The sequence below is a fragment of the Globicephala melas genome, chromosome 16, assembly GCF_963455315.2.
Source record: "Globicephala melas chromosome 16, mGloMel1.2, whole genome shotgun sequence".
In the NCBI taxonomy this organism is placed as follows: domain Eukaryota; kingdom Metazoa; phylum Chordata; class Mammalia; order Artiodactyla; family Delphinidae; genus Globicephala; species Globicephala melas.
In genome coordinates this window covers 53390774-53414237 of record NC_083329.1, presented here as the reverse complement: position 1 = coordinate 53414237, position 23464 = coordinate 53390774, and the positions used below count along the sequence as shown (strand labels likewise).

At 49.5% G+C, this 23464-nt stretch overlaps 1 protein-coding gene across 1 annotated transcript; it reads left to right on the top strand.

The window, feature by feature from the left end:
- Positions 1-11447: 11447 nt before the first annotated feature.
- On the top strand, positions 11448-21849 carry SFTPD (surfactant protein D). Its single transcript, XM_030862835.1, has 7 exons — positions 11448-11646; positions 17133-17249; positions 17521-17637; positions 17951-18067; positions 18422-18538; positions 19129-19212; positions 21476-21849. The coding sequence occupies exons 1-7, from the start codon at positions 11448-11450 to the stop codon at positions 21847-21849; spliced, it is 1125 nt and encodes a 374-aa protein (XP_030718695.1).
- Positions 21850-23464: the final 1615 nt, after the last annotated feature.

Sequence of the window (23464 nt, the reverse complement as noted above, 5' to 3'; positions counted from 1 at the left end):
ATCAGTGGTGTTGAGAAAACTGGGTCAACACATGCAGAATAATGAAATTGGACCCCTATCTTACAACACTCACAAAAATTAACTTGAAATCAATCATAGACATAAGACCCGATATCATAAAACTCCTGGAAGAAAACATAGGGTAGAAGTTCCTCAACATCGGTGTTGGCAATGATTTTTTAGATATAACACCAAAAGCACAAACGATAAAAGCAAAAAAACAACCAATGTGACTACATCAAACTTAAAAGCCTCTGCACAGCAAAGGAAACAATTAAATGAAAAGGCAACCTACAGAATGGGAGAAAATTTTTGCAAACCATATATAGGGGTTAATATCCAAAACATATAAAGAACTCATACAACTCAATAACAATCTGATTTTAAAATAGGCAAAGGGATGAAACAGACATTTTCCCAAAGAAAACATGCAAATAGTTAATAGTAGGTACATGAAAAGATGTACATGAAACATGTACATGTTAATAGGTACATGAAAAGAGAAATATAAATCAAAAGCACAATAAGCTAACACCTCACACCTTTAAGAATGGCTATAACCAGGAAGACAAGGGATGGCAAGTGTTGGCAAGGATGAAGAGAAAAGGGAACACATCGTGTACACTGGGAATGCAAGTCGGTTCAGCTACTATGGAAATCAATATAGACGTATCTCAAAAAAATAAACAGATCTACCCTATGATGTAGCAATTCTATTTCTGGGTACATGTCATAAGGAAATGAAAAGAGGTTTTTTAAGAGATATATGCACTCCCATGTTTTTTATAGCATTATTCTTAATAGCTCAGATATAGAAACAACCTAGGTGCCCATCAACAGATGAATGGATAAAGAAGATGAGGTATACACATACGTGCAATGAAATACTATTCAGCCATGAAAAAGAAGTATATCCTGCCACTTGCAACAACATGGATGGATCTTGGGGACATTAGGCAGAATGACATAGTCAGACAGAGAAAGACAAATACTGTATGATATCACTTACACATGGAATCTAAAAAAAGCCTAACCCATAAAAACAGAGTAAATGGTTACTAGGGGATAATGAGAGGGGAGTTAGAACATGTTTTTTTAAGTGTACAAACTTGCAACAAGAGTAAATACGTCCTTGAGATCAAATACAGAGTATAGTGAATATAGACAACAGTATATTTTAATCAAACATGCTAAGAGACTAGAACCTAATATTCCATCCACTATAAAGAAATTATAATTATGGTTTATGTTAAAGGGGCTAATTATCACTACAATGGTAATCATATTACAATATATAAATGTATCAAATTAACATGTTGTACACCTTAAATTTATACAATGCTGTATGTTAAGTATATTTCAATTAAAAAAAAAAATTGGCATTCCAGAAACTAGAATCCAGGTATGCTTGAATTTCTCTTTCATTATGTCTCAGGGTCAAGATAAAGAGACAACCTGGGCTAGCAATTTTGACTCAATACCTTATATCAGGTATTTTGCTAAGAAATTTTTGCACGTTATATCATACAATGTGAAGGATTAAATACAAAAAATAAATTTGTCTATATCTTCTACCAATGGAGGAAAACTTGGTTTGGGACATTCACTGATGGGGGAAGGGAATTGTACTGGATATTCACTTCACAATAGAAAATTAAGTCACATGTGGACACTGTAGAGAATGTAAGCAATACGGTCAACTTGATCATGGTACATTGTCATTGATCACTGCAATCAATACTACAGAATAATGAACAGTATATAGTATAAGGACTCTGGATGAAAATAATACCCATATTTCCAGTTTTCAGACCAGGATTCCTTTTTTTGTACTACTTTTTTGACACAGGACTGTTTACAGACCAGTAGAATAATTTTGAATGGAATAATCAATATAAAAAAGAAAGAAAACAATGCATCTAGAGATCAAAGAGACAGCTAGAAGAAAATAGTTATTCTAGAAGAAGCCATATTCAGACTACCAACAAATAAAGTGAAGCAACTTATTAGATATAGGGTTTTTTCAAATGTTATAGTTCCCAATAAGCTATGGGTTACAGGAACTTCCATCTGAGGGCATGCTGGGGAGAAGACTTTTCTGGGGTTTTTTTGGGGGGTGGGGGTGGGGGTGTGGTTGCACCACATGGCTTGTGGGATCTCAGTTCCCTGACCAGGGGTTGAACCCTGGCCACGGCAGTGAAAGCCCGGAATCCTAACCACGAAGCCACCAGGGAACTCCCAAGATGATGTATTTCTCTTCATACTTCCCTTTTGGGTGTCTGAGACAGCATTTACTCAAATCCTAGTAGTGAATGTGCATCACTTGGGAACACGTGGCCATAGGTGGCTGATGGCTCCAGGCCCATTTGAATGGATGGTCCAAAAGGAAAGTCCATGAAATAATGAAGGATCAGCCTGGTTAGGAATAAAGAAATAAACAATATGTCCATCTCCAAGGTACTACCTGTGCTGAAGACTGCATCTCTGGTAAGTTCTGAAGTTAATATGCAAGCAGAGGTAACATTTGTTTATCAGCATCTTGTGCCTGAGGGGCCTAGGGGCCCACACAGACCCTGCCCAAAATCCACATCCATCCTCCCCTACCCCTAGTAACCTAATCATATAGGGTCACTGACCTTATCCTTGGTTGGGGGTGGAGACACAACTGCCCCTGGTTGAGAACTGTTGTTCTCCATAAGTTATGAAGATAGTGGTTTTGGGTATATCAGAGTCTCAAAAGACTCGTTTGTATCCAAGAACCTGTGATTCTACTTCAACTGGCTTGCAAGACCTGGTGTTCTGACCTCTGTTCTCCATGGATGGAGAGGAAATTCAGCCTCATCAGGAGAGCTCCTTTCCTGATACAACCCTGAAAGAAGAGTGTTGATTCTAGATTCAGGTGTTTTTCATCTGGACTTGGTGGCTGCCTGTGTCTGAACGTCTGTCCGTAAGAGATGGGCTTGTAGCCATATCAAGTGGGCACATTCACTGAAGGCATGGTTTCAACCATGCCTGAACTGGGACATCCATCTGAGCCAGAGAAGGTGATTTTTCCTTTGGATCACAGCTCTTAGCAGATGGGGGAAAGGTTTTAAGGAATGCTTGTATACCTGAGGACTTGAGTATTCTGGGTAGGGAAGGGGAAGCAGATCACTATTTGCCCTAGGACTCATTAAGTGGGAGATATTAAGACATCAACTTTCAGGGAAAGGGCAAGAGAGGTAATAGTGTATGAGGAGCCTGGCATTCTAGCCAACCAATGTAGGAGCCACTCCTAGCCAGGTGTGGATAGTTGCCCTGAATTTGCACCTAGTTTGCAAGGACCAGGTGAAAGATATAAATAGGATCCCCAAGATTAGGCCTAACAGACATTGCCCTCTGCCTGACAGATCAGGGGGCAACTGAGCTGGAATCTTACTTCTTCTGAGGTCCATGTCTCCTTTTTTCTACCCTAGCTATGGTTTTAGAACCAAAGAGCTCAGCACCCGGAGCAGAGCAGAAGTGGGTCCGTGACTGCCCCGGCAGAAGGCCGCAATGCCAGACCTCCCCTGACTGTTCCCTGGGACCGAAACCAAAGCAACCTGTCCACCATGGTTGGGCTGTACCTCACAGGCCTGCAAGCCTTGTAGATACTCAGCCTTGAGACTGAAGGAAGAGCCAGAGACAGTGACAAAGACATCAATGGTTTATTGGACAGGGATCTTACACATCCAAAGCAGAAGTGTCCTTGAGCAACACCCCACCATGTACGGCAGTAGGACATGGCTGCAATCTTTGACACTGGGGGAGAAGGAGGCTACCATTTATAGGGGGAATTGATGTCAGGTTGGCTTATCAGTTACCATGGAAACCAGCAGCTAGGCAGGGGCAAGCATGTAGGCAGATACTAGTTAAGCCCTATAATTAAGAGGATTGGATAGTCATGTGAGTGAAGCAGGGCCTGTTGGAGCAGGGGGATGTAGAGAGAGCAAGAGAACAGCCATCTTGAATGACCTGACCATACACTGCCCCCCTACATATCCCACATGACCCTTGTAATCTTGGTCTGCCCCTCTTCCACGATATCCCTGGGGTCAGCTAGGTAGAGGTGCACTGCTACCAGATACCACAAATTCGATACAGACAACAGCAGCTAGAGAGTACTGAGAGTCCAAAAGGTGGGTAAACTTTGGGGCCAGGCGCTTATCGGGTCAGTTGTTCATGGAATTCCAGAGGAGGACAACAGTGGTATCTCACTGTAGACCCACCAATCAGACTCATTTTGCAGTGAGGCCACCGTTGTCACCCAGTCTGCAAACAGATTCCCTCCGCTCAGACTAGAGACGAAATGTAAGATGTCTAACCAACTCGATACAGGGAAGATCATGACCATTAAGCAAAAATACAAGCAGTAACAGCATTCTTTTTTTTTTTTTGGCAGTACGCGGGCCTCTCACTGTTGTGGCCTCTCCCGTTGCGGAGCACAGGCTCCGGACGCGCAGGCTCAGCAGCCATGGCTCACGGGCCCAGCCGTTCTGCAGCATGTGGGATCCTCCCGGACCAGGGCACGAACCCATGTCCCCCGCATCGGCAGGCGGACTCTCAACCACGGAGCCACCAGGGAAGCCCAGTAACAGCATTCTGACATACCACCACCCCTGCCTGTGGTTTTTGTCCTGAGCTGCAGTACCATACCACCTGTCCACCCTCAGTCCCCACGGCCGGTGCCAAATACTAGAGAGGGGGTTTAACAGACCATAGGGTTAATATAATGGCGTCTTTCTACAGTAAGGGGCCTGGATTTATTACCTTAGTAGTCTTAGGTGGGGCTGGGTAGAAGAAAGGTGAAATCTATTAATTCCTTTTTAGTCCTAATCTCCATGGGACGGCAAACCCAAACCGCCAGGGGACTTACCTGCCAGTCCCAGGGCCATTTATAATATGTTCCCCTGGGGGTAGATTCTGTGGAAAGGGCGAAAGTGAGTTACTGTCCTGATCATTAGTTGGCAATGGTCCTGGGCCGCTCAACAGTTGAACTCGGATAGTGTTGACCAGTTGCCTCTGGGTTAACACGGCATAGGCACTGGGATGATTGCTGCGGGGATGTTTAGCTGTAAATTTGTATGAGCTGCGTTAGCCTCCTGGTCCACAGGTTGAGACAGCAGGTCTCCCGTCTCAATTGTTGTTTAAGTAGGCCGCTCATCCTTCAATTAGCCTGGCAGCAGTGGGGTTGAAGAGCAGGTGAAAATGCCAGGTATAGCATTTTATCGGCCCAGGCCTGAACTTCATGGCCGCTAAAGTGGGGGTTTTTGCATTGCTTAACAACGCGGGTAGGCCTTTTGTAATACCTTCCACCTGTTGTAAGGCCTCGTAGGCTGCATATAGCTTTGCTCCATCACACTGTATCGCTGCTCTGCCCCCTGCCATAGCTGGGACCAGAAGCCCAAGGGTACCTTTATTGTTTTGCCGTTGTCACAGGCCTCAAACAAACCCTTCAGCGTAACTGGCCACGTCCAATTCACAAGCCTGTCCCTCAGTGAATATCCTTAAAGCCTGTGTCTGTAATTGTTTGGGGGTGGCAGATCAGGGGTATGTTTGTATTTTGTAGATAAAAACAACAACAAAAAAAAACCCCAGAAAGTCTCTTGCGTTTTGTCTGTATTCACCAGCCCTCCTCATGCACTGGGCTGCTGCTTTTAAACTGGAAAGGGGCTCTAAGGTTAACAGGATGTCATCAATACAATGGGACAGAAAGACAACTCTCACAGTAGTCAGCTGCCGTGGGGCCCCACATGCTGGTGGACGGCCACCCCAGGATTACCCCCGCAACTTTCCATTCCCCGTCCTTATTCCCCAGCGTCTCGGCTCTCCCGGGAGTTTCCTCAGCGTTTTGGCTGACTCACCATTTGTTGAGCTGCACCCCGCAGGCCTGCAAGCCTTGTTGACGCCCAGCCTTGTGACCGAAGAAAGTGCCCGGAGACAGTGACAAAGACATCAGTGGCTTATTGGACAAGGGATCTTACACGTCCAAAGCACAAGGGTCCTAGAGCCACAACATACCACCTTCGGCAGAGAGCAGGAAGGACGTAACAATCCTCACTCCGGGGGGAGGAGGCTACCACTTATAGGGGGAATTGACATCAGGTTGGCTCATCAGTTACCAAGGAAACCAACAGCTGGGGCAGTGGGTAGGCAGTTACTAAATAAGCCCTATAATTAAAAGGATTGGATAGTCATGTGAGTGAAGCAGGGACTGGTCGAGCAGGGGGATGTAGAGAGAGCAAGAGAACAGCCATCTTGAGTGACCTGACCATACACTGCCCCCCTACATATCCCACATGACCCTTGTAATCTTGGTCTGCCCCTCTTCCACGATATCCCTGGGGTCAGCTAGGTAGAGGTGCACTGCTACCAGATACCACAAATTCGATACAGACAACAGCAGCTAGAGAGTACTGAGAGTCCAAAAGGTGGGTAAACTTTGGGGCCAGGCGCTTATCGGGTCAGTTGTTCATGGAATTCCAGAGGAGGACAACAGTGGTATCTCACTGTAGACCCACCAATCAGACTCATTTTGCAGTGAGGCCACCGTTGTCACCCAGTCTGCAAACAGATTCCCTCCGCTCAGACTAGAGACGAAATGTAAGATGTCTAACCAACTCGATACAGGGAAGATCATGACCATTAAGCAAAAATACAAGCAGTAACAGCACTCTTTTTTTTTTTTTGCAGTACGCGGGCCTCTCACTGTTGTGGCCTCTTCCGTTGCGGAGCACAGGCTCCGGACGCGCAGGCTCAGCGGCCATGGCTCACGGGCCCAGCCGCTCTGCAGCATGTGGGATCCTCCCGGACCAAGGCACGAACCCATGTCCCCCGCATCGGCAGGCGGACTCTCAACCACGGAGCCACCAGGGAAGCCCAGTAACAGCATTCTGACATACCACCACCCCTGCCTGTGGTTTTTGTCCTGAGCTGCAGTACCATACCACCTGTCCACCCTCAGTCCCCACGGCCGGTGCCAAATACTAGAGAGGGGGTTTAACAGACCATAGGGTTAATATAATGGCGTCTTTCTACAGTAAGGGGCCTGGATTTATTACCTTAGTAGTCTTAGGTGGGGCTGGGTAGAAGAAAGGTGAAATCTATTAATTCCTTTTTAGTCCTAATCTCCATGGGACGGCAAACCCAAACCGCCAGGGGACTTACCTGCCAGTCCCAGGGCCATTTATAATATGTTCCCCTGGGGGTAGATTCTGTGGGAAGGGCGAAAGTGAGTTACTGTCCTGATCATTAGTTGGCGATGGTCCTGGGCCGCTCAACAGTTGAACTCGGATAGTGTTGACCAGTTGCCTCTGGGTTAACACGGCATAGGCACTGGGATGATTGCTGCGGGGATGTTTAGCTGTAAATTTGTATGAGCTGCGTTAGCCTCCTGGTCCACAGGTTGAGACAGCAGGTCTCCGTCTCAATTGTTGTTTAAGTAGGCCGCTCATCCTTCAATTAGCCTGGCAGCAGTGGGGTTGAAGAGCAGGTGAAAATGCCAGGTATAGCATTTTATCGGCCCAGGCCTGAACTTCATGGCCGCTAAAGTGGGGGTTTTTGCATTGCTTAACAATGCGGGTAGGCCTTTTGTAATACCTTCCACCTGTTGTAAGGCCTCGTAGGCTGCATATAGCTTTGCTCCATCACACTGTATCGCTGCTCTGCCCCCTGCCATAGCTGGGACCAGAAGCCCAAGGGTACCTTTATTGTTTTGCCGTTGTCGCAGGCCTCAAACAAACCCTTCAGCGTAACTGGCCACGTCCAATTCACAAGCCTGTCCCTCAGTGAATATCCTTAAAGCCTGTGTCTGTAATTGTTTGGGGGTGGCAGATCAGGGGTATGTTTGTATTTTGTAGATAAAAACAACAACAAAAAAAACCCCCAGAAAGTCTCTTGCGTTTTGTCTGTATTCACCAGCCCTCCTCATGCACTGGGCTGCTGCTTTTAAACTGGAAAGGGGCTCTAAGGTTAACAGGATGTCATCAATACAATGGGACAGAAAGACAACTCTCACAGTAGTCAGCTGCCGTGGGGCCCCACATGCTGGTGGACGGCCACCCCAGGATTACCCCCGCAACTTTCCATTCCCCGTCCTTATTCCCCAGCGTCTCGGCTCTCCCGGGAGTTTCCTCAGCGTTTTGGCTGACTCACCATTTGTTGAGCTGCACCCCGCAGGCCTGCAAGCCTTGTTGACGCCCAGCCTTGTGACCGAAGAAAGTGCCCGGAGACAGTGACAAAGACATCAGTGGCTTATTGGACAAGGGATCTTACACGTCCAAAGCACAAGGGTCCTAGAGCCACAACATACCACCTTCGGCAGAGAGCAGGAAGGCCGTAACAATCCTCACTCCGGGGGAGAGGAGGCTACCATTTATAGGGGGAATTGACGTCAGGTTGGCTCATCAGTTACCAAGGAAACCAACAGCTGGGGCAGTGGGTAGGCAGTTACTAAATAAGCCCTATAATTAAAAGGATTGGATAGTCATGTGAGTGAAGCAGGGACTGGTCGAGCAGGGGGATGTAGAGAGAGCAAGAGAACAGCCATCTTGAATGGCCTAACCCTACATGGGCCCACTGAGCTGGGTGTTTCAACAGTAATGTGGACGAGCAGCCGGTAAAATACCAGAGGCTACAGCTTAGCTCTGACAAAAGTGCAGCTGATGAAGTCCACCACAGGGTGCAGATACTTCTGCGGCTGCAGTACAGCACCAGTGACCAGCTCCCAAAGAAACTGTGCAGTCATCCTGGACTTTGTATTGGGAAGACAGTGTGGTCCAGTGATCCTCTGCGTGAAAGCCATTGTGATTCTTCTCACCTGTGTTGGTGGAACTGAGAAAAGCAAAGGTTATCATTGCAACACGAGTGTCTGGGCTTGATCATAAATAGAACTGGATTCTGTTGGAATGTGAAGTTAGACAAAGGAAACACCATATTCTGGGCTATAATGGGGCCTGAGGGCATCATGAGGGATGTATTTGACAGTCTAGGAGGTGGTAGTTAGTAGAAGCCAGCTTGCAGGAAGGAACAAAGTATAGGACTCCTGAAATAAAAGTCACCATAAATAAGGAGGGTTTGTCTAGCCACCGGGATAAGACTTGACAATTAGGCTTTGTGGGGAGAGGAGAGCTAATGTTCAGTTCAACCTCCATGCTGACCTACATCTCTAGGGGGCAGGGCACATGAACCTCTTAGAATAGAGAGGGCTGTGTGTTAATAATGGAAGAGCTCAAGCATTAGGGGCCCATGTTCTCTACTATGGGATCCTCCTTCAAAAAATTGCAGGATGGAAAAGAGAAGACCTTTCCCTACCAACTGAGGAAAGCTGGCATTATAGATTCCATAATATACAGGGATCATCAAAACCCAGGAGCAAGTCAGCACCTCCAGTGGGGTGGCCAAAGGAGAGGATTGGAGACCTGGGGTGGCTGGTGTGTAGACCTAGGCGAAGGGTTGATGGAAGAGATAAAGTCACAGGGATCTAAAAGCAAGCAGAGATGCCAGCAGCTGCCCCACAGTCACTGGAAGTTAGAGTTTCCTTGGGGATGGTTGCAACAGTATATTAGCAGCTCAGGGATCCAAACTGGCCACTAGAGCCATGGAATGGACAAACACTGGCTAAAAAGGTGGAGAGATTCGGGCAACCAAGTTAAGGGGAGGCCATCCCATAAAAGGCAAGTGGGAGGCTGTCCTACATCTAGAGCAGGAAGCAAAAGAGTGGACTCTGCAGACACAAGCTGCTTTTGCAAGACGTGGAGGTCATTGTACAACTTGCTGGTCTTCTCTGGACCTTGGATTCCCGGACATCTGTGAAATACAGACACTGATGCTGCCACTGAACTCACAGGGCTGCAGTGAGGTGCAGATGAAATCGTGGGCTGAGGGTGCTCTATGAACTCTAAGGTGATGTGTGTGTAGTTTTACAAACATCAGTGACAGGTGTCCAGGACCCAGGTGGGGTGAAATTGAGTGTGTCAACAAGGAAGTAAATTGCCCCGCTTCTTGATGCGAGTTCTCGGAAAACCGGGGCTGGGAGGCTTACATTACAGGGCGTGTATAAAAAGCCAGTGCCTGCCCAGGAAACTCTATTTGCCTGGAGCTTCTGGAGCCCTAGAGGAAGCAACAGTGAGTGTCTCTGTCCTTGCCTCTCATTCTGTTTTCCCAATGTCTGGTGAATATCTTCCTGCCTGTCTGGGTGGTTTACCCTAGGGGTGTTGAGGAAGGCAGGTCTGTGCAGCTGCTCCCGTCTCGGAGGGTAGCTGTTGCAGGTGAGGGCACAATGGAGTACTAAGGAGCACTCTTCATTCTGTTCCCTTTGCTCGGTGGGAGATGTGTTTCCTGGGCTGGGAGAGGTTGGGTGAGTTGGATGTGACATCCAACCAGACCTCAGATGCCATTGTCTGGAAGCCCCTGTGGAAAATGCAGCTCATCTTCCTCTTGGAAGGAGGTACTTCTCTGGCCAGGAAGCTTCTCCCCTCCCACTACCTCAGCCAGCCTGGTGACCCCCTGTCCTTTGCACAGGTCCTCAGGCTTTGTTCCCAGCCTCTGCAACTCCCATGAGCCCTTTCCATGCTCGTAACTTTACAGTTTCTCTCTGAGAGAGGAAAGAAGCCCAATGTTGGGCCCAGGTCCTGCACCCACCCTGACCTCACTTAATTCCTGAGTCCCTTTCCGATGGTAACCGGATGCACTCTTGGACATCTGCTCTTTCCTCCCAGAGACTAGCCTTCCCCGGACTGTGCCCGTCTCACACGTACCCTTCCTCCATGAGGCCCCTGTTCCAAGTCCTCTCAGGAGGCCTGGACAGGACTCTAGGTGTCCCATGGACTTTCCTCGTGGAGCCCGGGAATAGCAGATCACCTGGCAAACATGCAGTCATTCACCCATCCAGTGCTCGGGACTCTGGCTTTTTCTCAGGCAGCCCTTGAGCCCACCAGGACTAGTCCATCCAAGGCAGCAAGTGAGAGGAAACGAGTTTGCCTTGTCAGAATTAAGTCAACCAACTTACTGGTACAGAAAGGGAGAAGGAGGTCCAGAGATGGGAAGGGGCCCGCCCGAGAGCTCTCAGTGAGTCTTTCCTGATGTGACAGATGGCCTCAGTGAGGAATTCTACATCCTTGCCACAGTGCCCATGGCAGTGCCCAAGGGGAGGCACAAGAAGGGATGACACAGACCATCTAAGAATAGGTTCATGCTGCTGGTCACCCCCGTCAGAAGTCCAGCTGGTCAACTCATGTCCTCTCAGGCCAGACCTTATGCCCACCTTGTCCCTAAACTGCTTTCAGAGCCCCGCTGCTCTTGGCCCCAGAGCAGAGGAGAGGAGGTTGAGGAAGTGCTTCTCCTCACCTCCAGGAGCTAGGCCAAGCCCTAAAATCCACATCCTCGCACCAAAAGCATGGCCCCTTTCTTCCTGTTCCTCTGCCTAGGACATGCTTCTCCTCCCTCTCTCCACGCTGATTCTGCTCTCACAGCCCCCAAGGTCTCTGGGGGAAGAAATGAAGACCTATTCCCAGAAAACACTGGCCAACGCCTGCACCCTGGTCATGTGTAACCCTCCGAAGACGGGCCTGCCTGGTCGTGATGGACGAGATGGGAGAGAAGGCCCCCAGGGCGAGAAGGGGGATCCAGGTAGAGCTGGGACCATGGGCTTGTCCTGGTGGGAAGGGGTGGGCATTGAAATTGTAACCAACCCAGAAACTCTGGATTTTCTGCTGTGTAAACCTTGGAGATGGTCTTCTTCATCCCGCATGGGTGGGTTTCCTCCAGATATCCAGCACACTTAAAACACAGCCTTACTGGTTGGCAAAGACGGGCTGCCCCGAGCCCCCAGCTCCGTCAGCAGCTGCCCTGATTCCTCCCCTAGGATCTTGACTCCACCCACCCAAGAAAGAGCAAACAGTGAGTAAACGACTGGTATTTGGGGTCCTCTAGAACCGTACTCCAGAACTTAACTGTTGTTCATTCTGCTTAAATGGTGCCTCTGCAGGATGTTAAATATTTTTAATATGCAATTAAACTCTACTCCATGAGGGGTGGGAAAGGATGAGGCTCTGTGGCCCCATACTCAGGCCTGGTCAAAAGGATTTTCCCTAAATACATTATGGAGAGAGGAGAGAAGGAAAGGCAGCTGACATTTCTTTGTTCAGCCCCGTGCTTGGGTGTTCACTTGAGTGGTTTATTTAATCCCACCAAAAGTCTTACAAGGGATGTATTAATCTCATTTGATAGGTAGGAAAATTGTGACACAAAGGTGCTATATGAAACCCAACGTGGAAGATGAAAAGGACATGGGCTTCTGCATCAGACACATCTGTGCTCAACTGCTAGCTCCAGCTCCACAGCAGGGACCCCCCCAGAGACAAGCCACTCAGTGTCTCTGAGTCTCAGTTTGCTCATCTGTAGATGGGAATAATATCTACTACACAGCAACAAATAATTGAGCCAGGGCTTCATTTTCCTGTTGAGTCTTCAGGATAAAGTTGCATCTTCTTGCTGTACCAATCAGGTGAATTCTCCTGAGGTTTCCAAAGGTACTGATTATTAAGGGAATTGTCCGAGAAATACTGCCCCACAGGGGAGGATCTGGGTCTTACTGGCAAGAAGTGAGAATTCAATGAACCAGCAACAAGAACAAGGGGACCACCATGGCACTAGGCCAGGGCTATGCAGGGATCAACTGAGGTCTTTATCTTTCTGGAGTTTGCATTTTGGTTGGGGAGGAAGAAAACGAGCAGCATTTAAGCTGGGGAGAATAGGTAACATCCCCAGGCTTTGTAGGATAAGGGACAATTATCGGTCTGTCCTTAACAGACAGAAAGTAGTTCCCAACATAACTGGGCTGGGGCTTGGAGAAGGTTGCCTGGAAGTGAACTCAGGAGAAGGGCGGTATTCAAGGTGCCAGCTCTCTCTAGCTCCCAGTGGGGCCCTGAACTGAATCCCGGGGCAGGGTGTGGGGTAGGGAGCCTTTCCTACAGTGGCTCTCTGAGCAGCATGGATGTGGCTGAGCCCCCCGCTTCTTGTGCGTTCCAAGCCTGGCCTTGGGTCGGTGCTTGGAGAGAGAACACTGCACAGCTGGACCAAGGACCAGGCTCCTCTCTGGCTCCTCAGTCCCAGGCACTTTAGTTATTCAACTGTTATGGGTCTGAGGATTTCCTGGAGATCAGAGCATCCCCAGAATCCTGACCCAGTAAGTCTGGGTGGGGCCAGAGTCTGCACTGGTGACAAGATTCTGATGCACGTGGTCCCAAGAACCTGCTGTAAAGGACAAGATGGGCCTGAGAGGAGAGACCCTTGGGCAGAGGTAGAGGGTGGAGCTGGGTCACTTGGTGATGCTCCAGACATTTCATGCAGGGCCAATAAGACCCGGACCCTGCTTGGGGGGCTGAATTTCCAAGGACAATTCCCTCATTCCTCAGCACCTCCAAGACCCCCGCCCGAAAGGATTCGGTGAGAGAGTCCTCCCAGGGGCGCACATCTCCCTTGGAGTAAAACCTCACACCCCACAGCAGTCCCCAAGACCACCCTCCACCCCTGCTGATCTCTCTGATCTCATTTCCTTCCACTCCTCCCACTCTCCCTGGGCTCTGACCACACTGGCTTGTCGCTGGTCCCTAAGCACGCTTGGCCCCCTGCCTCCTTAGGGCCTTGCTCTTTCCACACACATCCCCATGGCTCACTCCTCACCTCCTTCATGGCTTTAGTCACAGACAGAGTCCTTCTCTGGCCCTCCTATTGGAGAGAGAACACTGCACGGCCCCACCAATACTCTATGCTTTATTTTTCCTCTGTGGCACTTATTCTGATCTTATAAATTATCATATGTTGTACATTTTAACTTTGATTATCTATTTCTATGCAGTTGAGTTTAAGTTCCATGAGGAAGGGATTTGGGTTTTGTCTGTTTTTTTCACTAATAAAATCCCAGCATTTAGGACAGTGCTTTGTACCTAGTAGAAGCTCAGTGAATACTTGTGGAATAAATGAATGTAAATTGCCAAGACAGGAGGAATTTTAATAGTTACGACTGGCCAAATCGGTGGTGCATAAAACTTCACTTCGGGTGGCAGTAAGGTACAGGGCTAGGACTTCGGGGGATGCTAGGATGCAAAGCGAGTGCTTTGGGAGGCATGGTTCTTGCTGCTGAAAAGGGTGCTCTCATGGCCTCCACAGTTTCTGCACAAGGATGGGCAACCTCTAATGCTCCCCTCTAAGGAGTGGCTTTTTTCCCATGTACCTGCTGCCACCCCGGCCAGTGGGGAGCCCAAGAGAGGCTTGGCCCGGGGCCAGGATGTCTCTGCCTGAGCACGGCACACTGTGGGATTGGGATGCGGGGCCCATCCTCTATGCTTCCATTTCACGCCTAGTGAGGATTGTAACTAAAAGCAGAACACAATGCCCAGCACAGAAGCTCTCAGCCACCCATCAAATGCACAGTCTCCCACCACCAGCACATGCTTGGCCCAGGCAGGTCCTGGCCTTTCTTACCCTGGGGCACAGTTTCCAAATCTGAAATGTCACCTCTCTTCTCCTTGAAGTCCTGTTTCCTCCGACTATGTGTGTGTGCTGGGGTTGGAGGTGCTGGGATGGGAGGAGGGACATCTCATAAACTGTCTTCCTCGCTCGTTACCCATGCCTCACAGTTTAAAATTCAGTGACAAATCCCTTGCAGACCAGGACCTGGTGCTAACATTTACATCCTGTTCAGTGCTAAGCAGAAAGTTATGTTCCATAGTTCGTTTCCCAGCGAACAAATAAATGAAACAATGAGGAAATGAACAAATAAGTGAATGAATAAGTTAGCAGCACCTGACAGGTGTCATTTCTTCTCTTGTTTTTTTGCACATGAATGCTTTATTCACAACAGCCAAAGGATGGAAACAACCCATGTGTCCATCGACGTTTATCCGTGGTGAATGGATAAACGGAACGTGTTGTGTTCATACGCTAGAACATTGCTCAGCCACACAAAGGAATGAAGTGCTGAGACGCGCTACAAATTGGATAAGCCTCAAGAACGTCACTCCGAGTTAAAAAAGCCAGACACAAAAGCTCATATATTGTATGTATTTACATAAAATGTCCAGAATAAGTAATAGAGACAGAAGCAGAATAGTGGTAGCCGGGCCTGGGAAGAAGCGGGGACAGAGTGATAACGGATATGAGGTTTTCTTTGGGGTTGGTGAAATATTTTTGAACTAAATAGAGTGGTAGTTGCACCACGTTGTGAATGTGCTAAACGCCAATGACTTGTAAAATTTAAAAAGGTTAATTTTAGGGAATTCCCTGGCGGTCCAGCAGTTGGGACTCAGCCCTCTCACTGCCGGGCCCCAGGTTCGATCCCTGGTCAGGGAACTGAGATCCCACAAGCTGCACACGCAGCCGAAAACAAAAAGGTTAATTTTATATGATGTGAATTTCATCTCAATGAAAGAATAACCAAACTCACAATTTTACACAGAGTGTAAAATTCTTAAATCGAGGTAGATCTCATATAATTTCAGACTTGGGCAGTCTTTCTCGAGGTAACAAGTTTAAAATGTTTGGTCATTTTTCCAATAAAAAATAATATGTGTAAAAAAATAATAATAATAAGTGGTCACTAAAGATAAAAGGAAGAAAATTAAAAATACCTTAATTGTACCACTTAGAAACAGCAACTGTTAACACTTTTGTATGTGCTGTTCTTGTGGTTTAGCCAATGTGTTTTATGTGTGCACACGCCCTACACATTCATGGACATATTTAGGAAACAGAATCATATTAAATAGAGTGTTTATAGCATACTTTTATCACTTAATGATGCATAATAATTTGGTCTAATTTCTATAGTTTTAAGAGCATGTTACATAGCTTTTTCTCTTCTTTTTATTACAGTATAATTGATATATAATATTATATTACTTTCAGGTGAACAACATCATGATTTTATATTTGTATATATTGTGAAATGATGACAAGCCTTATGAAAATCCATCCACACACAGAGCTACAATTTTTCGTGTGCGTGATGAGAACTTTTACGCCTTTAACAACTTTCAAGCGTGCAACACAGTATTATTTACTATAGGAACCTTGCTGTACATTACATTCCTAGGACTCATTTATTTTATAACTGGAAGTTTGTACCTTTTGACTACTTTCACCCGTTCTGCTCACTCCCCAACCCCACCTCTAGCAACTACCAATCTGTTCTCTGTATCTATGAGCACGCTGTTTTGTTCATTTGTTTTTTAGATTCTACATGTAAGTAAGATCGTATGGTACCTTTCTCTGTCTGACATATCTCACTTAGCATGATGCCCTCAAGGTTCACCCAGGTTGTTGCAAATGGCAAGATTTCATTCCTTTTTACAGCTGAATAATGTTCCATTGTATATACGCCTTGCATTTTCTCCATCCATTCATCTATCCATGAATACCTAGGCTCTAGGCCACCTCCACTTGGCTACTATAAACAATGCTGCAATGAACTTGGAGGCACATAAATCTTTTTGCGTTAGTGTTTTCATTTTCTTTGTTTAAATACACAGAGGTTGAATTGCTGGATTGCATGGTAGTTCTATTTTTAATTTTTTAAGGAACTTACATACTGTTCTCCACAGTGGCTGTGCCAGTTTACATTCCCACCTACAGTGCACAAAGGTTCCCTTTTCTCCACGCCCTCCAACACCTGTTATTTGCTGACTTTTTGATAATAGCCATTCTCACAGGTGTGAGGTGGTAGCTCATTGTGGTTTTGATTTATATTTCTCTGGTGATTAGCATCTGGTGTCATTTCTGATATAAACTTTGGTTCTGGGAAGGGGGAGGGCAAGGAGTCCATGATCAAGGGCAAAAGCTGACAGGCTTGCCTGCTGTAAATACTGTGGCCTTGGGGCCGGGGAAGGTGCGTTGTATGGAAAGTCAGGGCAGGTCTTGGTTTGATCTGCCTCCAGCTCTGGCAAGCCTGTTTCTTCACCTGTAAAATGGGGATGTGGATGCCCATTTCCTGGATCACCACTGGACCGGGTCTTGTGGAGGTGAAGTGTCTACACCTTATAGAAACCTGAAGGAATATCCTCCGGCTCCTCCGGGGCCTGGGGCCAGGTTTATGCCCATTTTTTCTGCTGCCACAGGTTTACCAGGACCTGTAGGAGAAGCAGGGATGCCTGGACCAGCTGGCCCAGTTGGGCCCAAAGGGGACAATGGCTTTGCTGGAGAACCCGGGCCAAAGGGAGACACCGGACCACCTGGTGAGCAGCTGGGCATGGAATGCAGATGTCTGCAGGTGGTGTGGTGTCGCTAGGATGTGCCGGTAGGCATGCACAGATTCTACCCCAGGAAGGAGGCAGAAGGCTGTTTCCAAGGTGGCGCTGGGTTATTTCAGGGAAGACTGGAGCTGCTGTGGGGCAGCACCTCTAGGAGGATGCTGCCTCTCAGACTTCTATTACTGCCCTCATCTTTTAGGCACTCCCACTTCCAAGGAGATTCAGTGTCACTAACTGGGCTGGTCCTTTTCCCCAGGGCCTCCAGGACCTCCAGGTATGCCTGGTCCAGCTGGAAGAGACGGTCCCTCAGGGAGGCAGGGGAACATAGGACCTGCAGGTGCACCAGGCCCCAAAGGCGAGACTGGACCCAGTGGTAGGTGGCTGGTATGTGACGGGTGTGAGAAGGAGGCGTGGCAGTCTGTGATGGTGCCTAAGGCATGCGCACAGTGCCTGGAAAAGCCTGGACCATCTGCAGCGGGTAGGCCTTGCCAGGGTCTCTCTCCGCAGATTCCCACACTGACCGTATTTCCCCGATACCCTCCCCAGAGGAGGCCAGGCATTAAGGAGCACCGTCTCCCAGTTCATTCTCTCACCTGGAGCTGTGGGTGAAAAGCTCCACTTCCGAGGCAATGATGAGTGCTGAGCGCACTCTCAGCCGTGTTCGTCCCAATTTGTTCCTTCCTCAGGAGGAGTGGGTGCCACGGGCATGCAGGGCTCCCCAGGGGCAAGAGGCCCCGCAGGTCTTAAAGGAGAGAGAGGTGCCCCCGGTGAACGCGGAGCCCCTGGAAGTGCTGGGGCAGCAGGTGAGTGATGGAAGCTGGGCTGGGCTCCTGTTCCCCTGTGCCCACCATCACCACGCGCCAGGTCAGAGCTAGCACTCCAGGGCGACAGCCAGTGTTGGGCTCTGGGAACTGTCTGTCTCTAGGGAGAGGGTAGGGCGAGTAGCAGGGACCGTCTATGTACAGGGAAGGTTGGTTGTTGGGTGACAGGGACAGTCAGTACACAGAGAGGATGCAAGGCTGGGTTCAGGGCACAGAGGGACATATGTATATGGGGAGGGCGTATTGCTGGACGATAAGATAGTCCATGTACTGGGGGAGGTGAAAATGCTAGAAAATGTGTTCAGAACTCACCCAACTCTTCTTCTCTGATCCCAGGGCCTTCTGGAGCCATGGGTCCACAGGGACCTCCAGGTGCCAGGGGCCCCCCGGGACTGAAGGGGGACAGAGGTGCTCCTGGAGACAGAGGAGCGAAGGGAGAGAGTGGACTCCAAGGTAAGGAAGATCTGGGGGCCCCACAAGGGCACGGGTGGGGACGGAGGGTGGGAGGAGGCCCTCCCGGGCCCTCCTCTCAGGCATCCCCCTTAGTTACAGGTGGGGGCTGGAAGTCAAAGCGGACGCTGGTCTTAGCCTCTATGACTCGCTGGAGGGCAACCTGAGCAGTTTTTCTATCTGATCTTCGGGACGAGCGCACCTCCCTTCCCAATTCATCAGATAGCTTTGAACTTCAAATAACCCAGTGGATGGGAAGTACTTGAGCTACATGTATTCCTCTACTCCCACCCCCCAAAAGGAAGTGTTATCAGGTTCCTCGAATTTGGAATTACAGTGTCACCTGGTTCAGTGTCAGTGTGGTGCAGGGACCTGCTCAGGGAACAGTGTTCATAGCAGAAACATAGGAAATCCTGTGGGCAGCACAGGCCCACCTATGTCAGCAGATGTGGGCTTCCTAGGGCTCCGTCCCAGTTCTTTACCCCCACCCCCAATATGTGTCTGCAACTGGGTACACTTCCCTTGAGGCCCGGGCTCTGAGCTGATCCCAGGCTGTGCTGGACCTTTCTTCACTCGACCTCTCTGCCCTGCAGACATCACTGCTCTCCGGCAGCGGATGGAGACCTTACAGGGACAGCTACAACGCCTCCAGAATGCTTTCTCTCATTATAAGAAAGGTGAGTTCCTGGACCTGAACCTGAACCAGATACCAACGGTGGGCCTCATCCTAGGTCTGGGTCTTGGCTTGGAGTTGGCTGGGCTTGGGTCTAAAATTGAACTTGGCTGGGACCATGTTTAGGACTGGACCTGGAACTGGGGCAGGCAGTGGGGCTAAGGATGGGCTGGGACACAGCAGTGCAGCCACGTACTCCAGGAGCTGCAAGGAGATGCAAGGGAAAAGGAGGAGAATGCAGTCCTTGTCACCAATGCAGGAGACTTTCACCCCTGCCTACTCTGGGCATGTCCCTATGATAGACAAGGGGACACCCAACCCACAATGCATCTCTTCCCTCTGTGGAGCCAGGTATGCAAGTACCCAGAGATGCAGCTGCACAGCCCAGGCAGCAGAGAATCCAGACATAGTCCTGTGAGCAGGGGCTGGGATGCTGCTCATGGGGTTCAAGTCTGGTGGGGCCCAACCTTGCTGGGTGGCCACTGAGTATCTCACCCTAAAGATGCCCCTGGGTCTGGCAGGGGCAGGCTGTCTCCAGTCTCTGGCCAGTGCTGGACTCTCCCTGCATCTCCTTGGGTGTTTAAAGCAGAGATTCTTCCCTAAGCCTGGAATCCTAAGGAGGCAGAGGTCTCCTGGAGTGCGCACCTGACCACCCGGTGCCTTTGGGACTCTCTGCCTCAGTCCCCAACTGCCCCTCCACCTTCTCTGCTTTCCCTGACATCAGCTTTGAGTCCACATCATTCATCAAACCTCATGATCCAAAAAAAGAAGAGTTTTCTGAAGGAGTAGAGCATACAGGGGTGGGATATAGGGTTGGTTCCTAAGGGCTCAAGCCAACTAAGTACCTAAGTAGTAAGGATGAGAGTTGCCAGCGTTTGATGTTCTCCTCCCTCTACAAACATATCTGCATACCCGTTCCCTTGCTCATATGCACACTGATGTAAACAAAGGAGAACATGGGCATAGGCACCGGCCACATGTGTGGGTACTTAAACACCATCGCTCACTCCACACCATCTACATACATGTGCACACAGGCACACGTATGCACACACAAATATGCACACCCATCCAGATGGACCTTAATTCCACCTGTGTACCTCCAGATGGATATATGGGCATATTCACGCATGTCCCAGATGCATGGGACATAAACCCAATTATGGCGCATGAACTTGCACTGACCTTGTCCAGGGCTGCTCTGGGTGCCATCCTGACCCCGTGGAGAATCTGGCCTCTGAGTCCTTGTTGAAACTACTCAGAGGAGAAGGGCAGTGGGTCAGGGTGTAGTCTGGGTTCCTACCCAGTCCAGTGAGCCCTCTTAGGAGCCCTGAAGATTTCCATGCATGAGCCTAGAAGTCAAAGGGATGGGGATAGGATGAAGGAATAAGAGATACTTAACATGTCACACAGGCGATGCTTTTATGTAGTGTACACCTGCTTTAGAAATAAGGAATGGGAAACCCTGAAAAGGGAAGTGACTTTCCCTTGCCCACCTGGACCGTCATTGTCAGGTTGGGGCTGAACACGTGGCCTTCTGACTCCCAAACAGGGGTCTCTCCAGCGCCGATCCCACTCCTGCCCCCCATTCCCACACACACCTCTCAGAAGCCTTCATCCCCTGCCCAGCGGTCCAGGGAGGCTGACTGGCTGGGGCATCACCCGTAAGCATATCAAGAGGCCAACACTGGGCTGCCCCCAGTGCAGAGATTAGCATGTCGCTGCTCTCAGATGCCCCACCCTCTCCTCTCCTTTCCCCTCACCCCTTCACACAGTACAGACCCCCTTCTGACAACCCCACATGCCCAGCCATCATGCAGGGGTGAGAGCGAGCCCCCTGCATGGTGTTTCCCACACTCTTAGGAACTGCCCTGGTCAGCACCGTGTCATTTCCCTGGCCAAAGTCATTCCAATCTACACAGTAATTGAGAAACCAATTCTGGCATATGACATGGGGAGGAACAGAAAGTGCACGTCTAAGCTTTAGTGTCACATCCAACAAGGTTTGATCCTCACTCTACATTTGACATCTGTGTGACTTTGGGCCTCTTACGTAAGCTCCCCGAGTTCCAGGGTCCTCACCTGTAACTGGAGACCACAGCACCACTCAGAGGGCGCATCGTGGAGCCAGGGCTGCTCTGGAACCAGTGCCTCACTTCCATCCTATCTGGTGCCCTGGTACCCTGGATGGGAGGCTGGGGGGCTCTGGTTGGAGCACAAAGGTCCAGGTGCTGCCACACCCCAACTTGACTCTCCTCTTCCCCTAGTGGACCTCTTTCCCAGTGGCCGGGGTGTCGGGGAGAAGATCTTCAAGACGGGAGGTTTCGAAAAAACTTTTCAGGATGCACAGCAGATATGCACACAGGCCGGGGGAAAGATGGCCTCGCCACGCTCTGCAGCCGAGAACGAGGCCTTGAAACAGCTGGTCGCAGACCAGAACAAGTCTGCTTTCCTGAGCATGACCGACAACAAGAAGGAAGGCACGTTCACCTACCCCACAGGGGAGCCCCTGGTGTATTCTAACTGGGCCCCCGGGGAGCCCAACAACAGAGACACAGAGAACTGCGTGGAGATCTATCCCGATGGCACGTGGAACGACAAGGCCTGCGGAAACCGGTGCCTTGTGATCTGCGAGTTCTGAGCCCCCGGGGAGGGTGGGGCACTGCCCAGAGCTGTGTGCTGCCAATGTCCCAATAAAAAGGTGACCCTCAGGCCTTCCCTGGTGGTGCAGTGGTTAAGAATCCGCCTGCCAGTGCAGGGGACACGGGTTCGAACCTTGGTCCGGGAAGATCCCATGTGCCGCGGAGCAACTAAGCCCATGCGCCACAACTACTGAGCCTGCGCTCTAGTGCCCGCAAGCCACAACTACTGAAGCCCACACGCCTAGATCCTGTGCTCCACCACAAGAGAAGCCACCGCAATGAGAAGCCCGTGCACCGCAACAAACACCCAACGCAGCCAAAAATAAATAAATAAATAAAATTTATAAAAAAGAAAAAAAAAAAGGTGACCCTCTGCTGGCCAGGGCTTCTCCACAGAGCCATGGGTGAGCCCAGCAGGCAGGGCTGGTATGGAACGCCTCCCTCAGAATGAAGTTTGAAACTGGCTTCACACCAGGAAGACCTATCAGAGGAAAAGGGGGCCAGCCTGCTTTCCCAGGGCAAGGGCTAAAATGAGATCTCCAAGACCTTCCTGTTACAAAATCCAGCGTCTCCTCCTCTGCCCTCCACCTCCTCCAGCCATCGGCCGCATTTGACCCAGCTGATCACTGCCTCCTCCTTCCCTTTTCCTCTTGTGCTTGCAATTTTCTTATCCTTCTGGCTGCTCTGCATCAGTTTCATCCCTCCTCCTCTCCTGGACTGCTCCACAGAGGAGCTCGGGAGCCTCAGCTCCAGTTCCCCTCTCTCCTTATTCTCGCTCCAGGCTTGGGCTCATTCTCTCCCACGGCTTCAAATCCTTTCTATTGATACCTCCCCCATGTAGAGCCCTGTTCAAGACCTCCCCCCGAACCCCAGACTCCTCCAGCCAATGCAATCTGGAGCCCCGGGGCTGGGAGGTCTCAGTGTCTGCCTCTTGCTTCAAGCCCTGAGCCTAGGAAACTGCACAGTTACAGAGGGATGACCTGGCAGGGAGGCACCTTCCTCTCTGGCCAGATTGAGTGGCCTTACACCCAGTAGACTCCCCTCACCCCTGACCGCCCAGGATCTCTCTCTACCCATGACAGTGTGACTGTGGTTGGCTCAGGGGAGAACATACCATCTGCACAGTCCTAATCCCTTCTGAAATGTCAGACACAGAGGGTGCCCAGCCATGTTCAAATTCATCCCCAAACCTCTTCCTGCCTGGCAGTTCTGGGAATGTTCTCCACTCTGCCTCAGAGATAATCTACTCAAACCCTTCTCATTTTACAGACATGGAAACTAAGACACAGAGAGGGAGGGAACTTGCACAGGTAGTACCGGTGCTACAGCTCATGAAAAAGGCCATCTGACCCCAGAGCTTATACTTCTGGCCTGTAAATTTTTAGGCCAAAGGCCTCTGTATATTTAGTTGATTTTATTGACACACTGCTGCAAAGGAAGATTTAAATGACGTCTGTGCTTAAGAAATTGGAATGACGCCTGGATGAACCATAGGCTCATGGGAGGGGGCAACGAATACCCCTCCCCCAGACAGGAAACCTACCACTCTTTCCTTTGCTCCCAGGCACCAGGAGGACTGCCCTCTCTGGCCCTTTCTGAATGGGACCCCCGAGC